The sequence below is a fragment of the Biomphalaria glabrata genome, chromosome 4, assembly GCF_947242115.1.
Source record: "Biomphalaria glabrata chromosome 4, xgBioGlab47.1, whole genome shotgun sequence".
Lineage (NCBI taxonomy): Eukaryota > Metazoa > Mollusca > Gastropoda > Planorbidae > Biomphalaria > Biomphalaria glabrata.
In genome coordinates, this window is record NC_074714.1 from 12,515,904 (window position 1) to 12,527,052 (window position 11,149).

Genomic DNA, 11,149 nt, shown 5'->3' on the forward strand with positions numbered 1-11,149 from the left:
GATGACTTTTTTTAAAAAACAAAGGTAAACAAAAATCAACAATGTGAATTTCAACATTTAATGTAAAATAAATGTTTAAAACAATGGAAAATCAAATTATCTGAACAATAAATTCATGATAAAAATTATGAACAATATGGGAAGTCAAATAAAAAATATGGAAACACAAATTTAAAAGTTTATGAAGTTAGAAGAGAAGGTCTAAATTAATTATAAAAAAAATTATTGCAATATCTGAATGTTTTACAAAGTCAACTATGTGGGAAAAAAAGATCAGTAAATAAATATTCTTAACAACAAAACCATCATCAAACTCTGATGAGTCTAACAGAAATTAAAAATAAAAGTGATGACATTTTTTTTAAACAAAAAGGTTATCCATGGTTAATGTCCAACTAAATATACACACACGCACACACAAACAATTAACCTCTTAGGTCTATCTCACTTAAGCAGATCAAAAGTATTGGCACTTGAATCAGTTGTATGACACCCATGTACAGGACAACGGAACACTAACACAATTCCACATGACGCTAAAATTGACACATTTTAGAGTTAAGGTTTCCTATCACTTCAATCACAGGGACAACAATGCATCAAGTAATCACACTCTAATTGGGATAAACAATGTACTAGTATCAAATAATCATATCGATACTCAAGATTAACCATCAGTCTGGTAACCTCTAAAACTAATTGGCGATTCAACTCATGTATTAAGACAACTCAAAAGTTGTACTACATTACAACAACACAAATCTGACGAACGAAACAATGTTGTCAATTCTTTTTTTTTTATTAAGAAAAGTTGTTTCATTTTTTGATAATTTTTCTAATTAAAGAGGTAATTCCCTTACCACAAAAATATGTGGGGGTTTATTTTTTGTTACAATCGGTTGAGCCTACTACTCACTCAATTGTATGTGTAGCGATAACAATCAATTTAACCACTAAAATGGAAATGGATTCATTCTACTTCAAAACTAACGCCCGGGCAAAATGAGGGTGGCCATTCTAGCCGCCAGTTTTTCTCGCGTTTGTAGTTTCAAATTTTTCAGTTCTTGACATTTCTGCTCCATTATTTTCCTCAAGACGTTTGACTCTCGGATGTATTCTATGTTCCCTGTAGATTCACAAAGCTCTGCTCGTTCATTGGTGCACTTGGTCAGGATGCTGATCTCTTGTTTCAGACGCCCAATCTGACTCTCAGAGGACTCGTAGTCCTGGGTAAACAGTGTGGCATCAGAACCGCTGGTAGAAAGGGATGACTTTGTTATAGGAGAAGCAATGGGAGAAATGCTTGCAAGGGGAGAACTGGCAACAGTGCTAGACGGGGTCATGCTGACGCTATTATTGTCAAGGAGAGAATTGTTCTCATGTATTAGAATGGACGAATTGTTTGCACTCTGACCACTGGGCAGCAGGGGGGTAGACGGACTTGAATGGCTATGCCTCTCCAAAATTTCCTGTTTTATGCTTTCAATGGTAACTACAGGTGTTTTGTTAAGTATCATGAGGGACAAGGAGTTGAGATCTTGCTTCAAAAGATGTCTGGATAGAAGGAATATTTGGATGACAATACAACAATAATATTTTTTTTTTAATTCAAAGTACAAAGCCTATACTGACACATATCGTTATATCCACCGTGGTAAAAACAATACAATGAACTTAGGATTCGGTTACAGTGAAATTAGCTAATTCTGACAAGTCTATACTGAGCCTAAGCTGAGAAATGGTTGAAATTGAAAGCCATATAACATACTAGCACTACACGACGGCGACGCCAGTCAATTTGGTTCCAGGGTATTTATTGCATATTTTGGCCGAACTATCCCCCACCCTTTCACTTCCAACCTTAGAGAACATGGTTTTGTCCAGCGAGTTCTAGTATCTGTTCTAACGAATTTGACGCCCCCCCCCCAGACATACCAAAGTTTGGCCAAGAAGTTTACTATGTTACATTGAAATGGAACGCCCCACATTTTTTTTACTAACGTAACGTAATAATACCCTCCCCCTTTTTCAAATGTAGGGCTTAGCTATACAGAATAACAGGGTGACATTAAACATTTTTAAAAAATGTAATGACCCTCCCCTCTCCCCAAGAGAAGACCTATTAAAAAAAAATACTTTAAATACAAAACGTATAAACCCTCATATTCACCGAGAACTTTTAGATCTAGAATACATGTCGATCTTAATAGAATACATGTCCATCTTAATAGAATATATGTCCATCTAAATTTAATCTTAACAAGAAAACCTAAGAAATACTCTTAACAAGCAGATGTTCTTACGACAACCATGCCCATTACAGACGCACGTAACTCGAATGTCCCTCACATAATTATAGGCTCTTGACCAGTGTCTCTTTTATTGTTACAAAGCCTATATCAACTCTGTCTGTCTGGTTTAAAGTTTGTACACGTTATTTCTCCCACACCCAATCTCTGATCAAGCTGAAATTTGGAACATTTTTTTTTCTTTTACCTGACAACAAAAGAGTCAATTTAAAAAAAAAGTAATCAATTAAATAATTAATTGGTAATTTTCTTTTTGGTATCGAACAAGGGAAATAAGTTGTACTGGACTGATGTGGTGGTATAAGTTGAATTATACCCTTGTATACTTTGTAGGTCGCCACTTTAAAGTTTGAAGCCAAAAATAAATAACAAAAAAAAACTAATTTCATAAATAATTCGCTGGCACTTTGGTTATTGTGTTGACTTGAGGAGGCTTTGGGATGCTTGAGTTGATGATTTTGAATTCAGGTTTATCAACTTTTTCAAATATTTTATATATTTTTTTTATAAATGCATTTTAAAAAACGATCGCGGTAACATTCACACAGATACCCCCCTTCTTTCTCCCACCCTCCCACTTTCCCAACTGGTCCAGACAAGGGATAGGATCATAGTTTATTGAGAAAGCTATTTCTAATCGCACAGATTTATTATTTTTCATCTGGATCTATGAAAAATTTAATTGCATGACTGATCCAAACTAATTGATACAATTGCACTTAATACAGGCTTTGTTCTTTTTTTTAATGTATTTTTTTATATTTTCTTTAACTTCTAATTTTTTTTTTCTAGGATGCGCGAAAAGTGCCCAAAGGCACTGTTTTCTATACAGCTGTTCCTTTAGTATAGATCTATGATCAAACCATTAAATACATAAGAGTCTGTTCGAGATAAAGATTTTCTAGTCCCCTAGCCAAATTTATATTATTTTTTTATACTTTGAGAAACTTATAAGAGTAAAACTACATTTTTGCCAGTGGGGCCAAATAGCTAGTTATTATTTTTCCAAAGATGTACATCAACTAACAAATTTCTAGGAAAATCGTTAGAGCCGTTTTCGAAAATCACCCGTCCTACCCAGGATTCAACCCCATGATTTTGCAAGTTGAATAGAGGAATTTTTTTTATATAAAGCCACTCTTAGTGCAAGTGCGCCTCGGATAAATGGGTAAATAAACTATTGAACACAATAATAATAATAACGTAACACTGAACCGTAAAACAGACAAGAACACAAGTATAGCACTGCCCCAAACTCAACAACTAGCACTAATCAAAAGCATTAAGATCAAAATGAAATAAACCAAATAACTTGAAATTTAACCTGACCTAACTGATGTCTTATAATGTGTATCTAATTGATCTAATTGTTTTGTAAAGGGTCAATCTCTTATTCAAAGCCTCAAGAAAAAAACAACAACATTTCCGTAAAAACTAAAATGTTTCCTTTAGTTATTTGTTCCGTATCTCCTCTACTAAATAGCCTCCCGTGTTTGTTACTATTAATAGTGAATAGTTGTAAAAGTGGTGTATTTTTATTTTATACGTGATTTAAAAAATTAGATTTTTCGCTTTCAGAAAAGAAAAAGGTAGCGGTTGCATCAGAACTTTGAATGGTCTAATATATTATGATGTCGGATTTTCACTATCTTTTCTAGTTTACGAGATCTAAACGGGACTGACGGACGGATAGACATTCCACACAAAACTAATAGCGTCTTTTCCCCTTTCGGGGCCGCTAAAAAACACACTGAAAACTAAACTAAAAAAAACAACAACACTAACTTAAAAGCTGACACACTAACATAACTTGACTCACACATTAAGCGAGAATCGATTACAAGGTCGCCACACTTTGTCATCAGTGTATATATAACAATGAACTGCCCTTGTACCTTAGAGAACTGATTACTCCATATGTCCCCCAGAGAGCCCTGCGCTCAATGGACTCAACGCTTTTAGTGGTGCCACGTTTCTCCCTCAAAAGCTACGGTCTGCGGGCTTTTTCAGTGCACGGACCAAAGGTTTGGAACTCACTCCCCATTGATCTCAGACAGAGAACATGCTCTACCACTTTTAAGAAGAACATTAAGACCTACTTATTCAAAAATTTTTAGATTAGTTTTTTAATTTCTATTGTAGTGTTTGTGTTTGTAATGTTATTACAGCGCCTTGAGCCTACATTTTGTTTGTAAACAGCGCTTTATAAATAAAATTATTATTATTATTATAAGTAGTATAATAAAAGATAAGCTTACTCACATCACAAAACATAAGTTTACTCACACATTATAAGCAAGATAAAATGTAAATGTACTCACACATTAAAAGACTTCTTTGGCAAATTCTTGTTCAACATATGCTGGTGCTTCTTGCCCTTGGCGTGGCTGTGCAGAGACAATGTCCCGTGCTTTAGACTTATCGTCTTTTCACACAATAAGCACCAGCCTACTTCCTCCATGCTGGTTCTACGAACCCAATAATACTTCTCCTTGGACAACGTTTTGTCACTAAGACATTTCTTTTTCATAGGCGGCATGCTGTACTTCGTTGGAAATATCGATCTGGTTGGGGTTTTTTTTAACTGAAAAATAAATAGTATTTAAAGTTCCTCACACTGGCTAGCTGTCACGTAATAACACGAGTCAATTGCTGCTTAACAACGGAAGTTGTCAAATTAAATATTGTAAGTAATAAGTAATAATATAAGTTATATTTTTTTTTCAGAAATATGGCTGCCAGTACGGAAAAGTTAGAGAAAGTAATTAAAAGTAGCTTGAAATAAAAATAATACAACCAAATTTCAAATAAATCGATACATGCTATAAGCCAGCGTTTCCGAAAATGAGGGCACGAGGTCCTGAAAACGGAAGGCGGGGTTGGGAGGGGGTGGGGGCTAGGCCGGTCAATTTACTTTACAATGGACAAAATAAAATGTATTTTTATTATAGTTAGAAATGTGAATATTAACCAAGTATAACGTTTCAAAAATTAACAACTTTTAAAAGAAAACATTTCGAAACGCGATTCTTCTGGACGTTCTTGGCCAATGTCAAAACGGTCAAATTACTCCAAACTCTACATCGTTGACGACTTTAGCGTATCAAGAGACAAGACTTCCTACTTAATGTAAAGATGATCTCTCAACGATCACTCCAATTACTGACGAACGTGTGCTATATTTACTTCCAATGTCTCTCGCTGTTTTGATTTGTTTCTTGGGGTTTGTGTTTGATTTGTTTCTCTCGCATTAGTGGGATCCCCTCCAGTCGCGGGAGACTGGCCAGGGTCATGGGGGACATGCAATGTTTAGGGCACCTTTTCTTATGCTTATGAAGTAAGCAGTGCATTCCTAAAAAGGGCTGCTTAGATGCTCAGACGGCAGCCGAGTTCCAGTGCTGTCCCAGTCACTGATAAGCGACCACATGGTCTGGGCCGCCTACGTGTAGGTTTGTAGCTATGGCTGCCAGTGTATCCGCACCTGCCACTTCGCCGCTTGCCTATCGCGCAGGGCTTTTTGATTGATGAATATGGGAGATGAGAATGTGGCTTGCGCGATGAAAATGTATTAAAGTGAGGGAGATTTGCGCTGCATCAGCCTCACTCTCTCGCCCCTTTGCCATCTGAATCCAGAGGCAGAACAGAGAAGACAACTAGAGCTGGTTTGGGGTGCAGTGGATAACAATTTTGTGCTCTACATGTCCCACGGTGATCCAAAACGTTCCACGGCGTTTGCTAGGTGCCGCCTGATGTCCAATTCGACTTGAACGCCATGCAGCCGCAACTAGACTTCACATGCTGGTGGTGAGCAGAGACCATAGTTTCACCAAATACTATCTCTGGCTAACCCTCACCTGTTTTGGCCCGTCAGTCGAGACGGTTTGCCGGGGTGTGGTCGTTGCCGCATGCAGACAACTGCTTGAAGCCTCAGGTGAGAGCTGGGCTCTTGAGTGGAGACCAATTTCAATGAGCTGCTCAGAAAGCCCGACTGCCCAGTTGGCAGTGGTACTACTCCTCTTACAGAACCCCATGCGCATAATTTAGTGTTGGCCAGTGCGCATTCTTTCTTTATTAGAATTACTTTGACATGCGTGTCGGGCCGTATCTGGAGCGTGGCGGCTGAGTGGTCAAGCGCTATACTACCAAACCGAGTAGTCACTGGTTCGAATATCGGTGAAAAGTTATTACATTCTACCTAAGCTCAAACCTCCCACATGATGGAGGGGGGATTGCGGACACGTTTCTAGCTCGGTACCGTCGAGACGACATGTCACACGACTAATAGGAAATACTGAAAATTATTAAGACTTTGTTCGGACAAAAAAAGGGGGGAGGGGGTAGAGAACATATACTATAGTACAGAACAGTATTTCCCAGACTGTGATCCGCAGAACCCCTTGGCTACGCGAGGCCTGAATAGGTGTTCCACGAACTACTGGAATAATTAACAAGTAGGCCTCCATGTATCGCTAAATCAATCTCTCTAAAAAAAAAAAAACCGCTAAATATAAATATTAAGAATGTGCAAAGTGTTCCGTTAAGGAAAAAGTTTGGAAAACACTGGTATAGAACATTGAAAACGCAATTATTATTAAGTTCTATGCGCAAACGGCCCATGGCCAAAACGAATAGACCTGACGAATGACAAACTGGTTAGTAAGAATCTCCTGATAATTTTTTTTGTTAACATGGTCAAACCCATTTCTAACAGCTGTCATTCTCTCGATCCATCGCTCAAAATCGCGACAATTGTTTCTAATAGCATTGGTGTTTTTCAAAGAACTAAATTTTAAAACAGTGTCTCTATTTACTCCAAGCGTTTGTCCTTTGAGCTGTAATGAACCCCAATAGTTCCGCCTATGGCGGAGAAAGTACGTGCCAGCCGACCGACCGAATAAAGGTATATATATATTACAATATTAAGGCTTGTCTTTTGAGTCCGAAGATTAATGAGGTATGCAGTATTTCCCGTGGATACACAGCCCCAGCTGTGACCTACATATTTTGCCGCATCCAGAGCAGGCCGGTGGTCGATTAAGACTTTCATTTCGCCGTCTGCGTCTGTCCTCGGCAGCGGATTTTCTTTTGGTCTCAAATGTGTATCCCGCGGCCTTTTTGAGTGACCTCCAGCTGTCTCGTTCCGAGGCCGCATGCAGCCAGGTGGTCTCTTCTATGTCAGCTAAGGCAAGTTAGCGCCTAAGCTGAGCTGGTTTTTAAAGCGTTTGCATGGGGCACCTCTGTTACATCCACCACATTTAAGCTCACCAAAAAATAATGACTTTGGCATATATTACAATATAGAACTATAAATAGAGAGCGATTATTCCCGATAGACTACTTCTACTAGTCTAGATCAAAATACAGACATTATAGATGTGCAATATGGTAAAATCGAAGTGTCATTGATTAATATTCATGTAACGTTTTTGAGATGCCTTTTTGGCGCCGTGGTCATTTTGGCGACGCCGTTTTAGCGACGTGATCGTTTCAGCGCTGAACGTTTGAGACATATAAATTAGTTCATTTTATTTTGCCATTGATAAATAATTTTTTTTTTATTTTTTTTTTGCATATGTGTTTTTGCTAAAGTATATTTGTTTTGGGAAAAACAAGAGTTATTGTGTCTATTAGATTTCCCTAACAGATTACTGTGTAATTATTGTTATGCCCCTTAGCATCCTACTATGTGTATGGGTTCTAATGTTGTCCATTAAACCATGTGGCTTAGGATTCATTTTGTCACCGTTTTCAAAAACGCTGGATGCTCAAGCGCAAATTCAAAATACACAAACATTTGTATAATAATAGGCTATACTTTTTTTTAAACTGGGGCCATAAAAAAAAAGGTTTCAGTAAAGGTTTTGACTATTTTACAAATAAATCTTATGAGCATTATAAGTCACAGTCCTTCCTGGTGACGCCCCTCCCACTTCATTTCCGTAAATTATAGAAATTAAATAGATAATAGAAAAACATTAGCCAGATTGTAACTGTGATGCATTGTGGTGTCATATTATTGCTTCGGTCAGGTCTTAGTCGAGTCTGACTTGGCCTACATGCTCTCACGTTTCTTAACATAGAGTTCAGGAATAGTGCACAGATAGATGACACAGGTGAGAACAAGGGCTACAAGAGAAACAGAAACGATTATTCCCGACTGATAAATAACTAAGTTAATGACTTCGCCAATTTAGAAAACAAAAATCCTTTTTTTCCAAACTCGAAATACACACTGAAACACAGCCTAAATTGATTGACTAATTTTAAAAAGATTATAACAAACGTTTTTAACATGTAGGGATCTAAACATGCAAAAAATAATAAATCATTTGGGTTTATGTACAGTATTAGACATCAAACAAAACAATAAATCTAGACCTAGTATGATTGTAAGTGGCACAACATAATAACAGAACAAACATTAATCCAAAATCTAATAAACAAAAAGAAAAAAACCTACAGCTCTTCACCTTATAATTTATATAGATCTAGATCTAGGAATACTAGTTCAAGATTTAGAGATATTAAAAAATATATAATGAATATAATCTAGATTCTAGATAGTTATTCTAGATCTGTAACAGGTCTTGTCTAGATCTAGATTAATCTATCATTATAGGCTATAATCTAGATCTATTCTAATTATTAGTCTAATATTATAATTATAAAAAGATTTATAATCTATATTCTCTGTAATATATAGGCCTAGATCTAGATCTACATCTAAGATAAGATAAGAAGATACTCTAGATAATAAGTAGATATCTAGATCTAGATAGATCTATATTCTAATAATTATAGATATCTTATTTATTATCTATTATCTAGAGTCTAGATCTTTTTTATCTAGATCTAGTCTAGATCTATCTAGATTCTATTCTGGATGATAGATTATCATAGATCTATTAAATCTAAATCAATTAAATCTAATCTAGAATCTAGCATTTAGAATCTATAGAGTATAGGATTATACTAATTAAAGGCATAATAGATTAGATCTAGATATAGATCTAGAGATTCTAAATCTAAGACTAAGTCATGATAATATATTAATAGCCTATAAATATTAGTAAATATTTCATCTACTTATTATTTATAATTTATTAATTATTAATCATTTTTTTATGATAAGTGATTAAGTCATAAGCTAAGTAAGTAGGCCTAAGCCTATTATTATATTTAATTATATTAATATAAAATTATATATTAGTCTTACTTAGACTTAGTGACACTTACTGACTTAGTCACTTAGTACTTAGGCCTAGATCTAAGTCTAAGTGCCTACTAGAGGTCTAGTACTAGACTTCTAGGCCTAAGTAAGCAGCTAAGACTCTTACTCTGAGTCTTACTAGATTCTACTAGTCTAGACTCTAGATTCTAGATCTCATCTAGTTACTAGATCTAGATCTATATGATTGTATAGTATTACAGTATTAGAGTCTAGTAGTAAGAAGACGCCTAAGTCTAAGACTAAGTAACACTAGATCTATCATATGATCTAGTGCTAGAATCTATCTAGTGACTAACACTACACTCTTAGTGACTCTACTACTACTACTCTACATTAGAGTCAGAGTAGCCTAACCTAAGTTAAACTAAGTAACATTTTGATTAATTTCATTTGATACTCATAATATCATCATAGTCATAGGTTAAACATAACTCATAATAACTTATCCAGACTTATTAAAATATTTAGAGTTCATTTTATATTTAAAAACATAAACAGTCTTACTTTTAAAGCAATCCTTTAACTTTAAAAAAAAATCCCTGATAATTCTATGAAATCCTCGTGGTCTGTGAAATCAATGGATCGAGATTTCTAAAGATATTGGCTCTAGATCTAGATCTAAATATTAAGCCTTTCCAGACAAGTAAACTTCCCTTTTGTCTAGAAATGTTGCAGCTCATTTGATTATTCTTTAACAGCAGTCTCTATCGTTAATGTCCAAGCAATTTATGCAGCGCGCTGCTCGCGCTTAAATCTTTCAAATGAGATGAGCGGGATTTATAGCGATCCGTTTCAAAAGACAGGGGAAGAAGTCTGGAGAAATAAAGGTGTTACCCTGTGGCGCCAAGCAGGCCATTAGGGCCGCACCAGGTGACACCCAAAGGGCTAAGTAAAATGCACTTTTTACAAAAGCAGACAAATTTTTGAAAAAAAAAAAAAATGGGACAATTTCTAGATACCTGAACATGAATATCACTTTCACCTATCCCTTAGTCTGTTGAACCGTTGGGTGACCACACATGATCTGTCGATCGTCTTTCTCCACTTCTCTCTATCTTGTGCATTGAAAATGTAGGCCTTGTGTGTATAGATCTCTATAGAATAGATTACATAGTTTATCATCGGCACGATGCAGAATTTACTAGATAATAAAGGGATTCTTGAATGCCTGCACTTCATCATGGTAAATCAGAAAGTACGCAAGTAGCCATTGAGAATTTAGCAGCTATTGATAAATGGAAATTAAGACATTAATTTCAGACTTAAGCTGTGAAAATAGTTCTAGTCAAGACGGAGGAAATGTTACAATGAGTCAGTACAATGAGACCTTACATTTAAAGTAATGCTTCCTCTTGGCACATCATATAGACTAATATAGAGCTTGATTTACCTATAAGCAACATCACTCCGGGCCCCCATTGGTCTGATTCCCTTCCCTCAAAGAAAGTTGCTTTGAAAAAACAAAGGAATAAATTGTATTATGTTGATTACAAGTGACCCCATATCTCGAATAGCTTATTGTCGTATCAAGTCTGAATCCCGTCCCGAGCTGCGAATCAGAGCACATGATTAACGAATGGAAACCATTCAAGTCGGAAGTCTTTCTTTT

General features: G+C 36.0%; 1 protein-coding gene across 1 annotated transcript; it reads right to left on the reverse strand.

The window, feature by feature from the left end:
* Positions 1-878: 878 nt before the first annotated feature.
* Positions 879-10,125, reverse strand: LOC106070738 (uncharacterized). The gene is made up of 3 exons (XM_013230695.2): positions 10,045-10,125; positions 4,631-4,893; positions 879-1,554 (listed from the first exon to the last, which is right to left on the reverse strand). The coding sequence occupies exons 2-3, from the start codon at positions 4,846-4,848 to the stop codon at positions 987-989; spliced, it is 786 nt and encodes a 261-aa protein (XP_013086149.2). The 5' UTR covers positions 4,849-4,893; positions 10,045-10,125; the 3' UTR covers positions 879-986.
* Between the last annotated feature and the right edge of the window lie 1,024 nt (positions 10,126-11,149).

Bases quoted from the DNA above. Each gene is read 5' to 3' on its own strand.
- LOC106070738 (XM_013230695.2), bottom strand. From the start codon at position 4,848: ATGCCGCCTATGAAAAAGAAATGTCTTAGTGACAAAACGTTGTCCAAG. The intron at 1,555-4,630 runs GTGAGTACATTT...CCTTCTATCCAG, and splicing joins CCAAAGAAGTCTTTTAATGT to ACATCTTTTGAAGCAAGATC.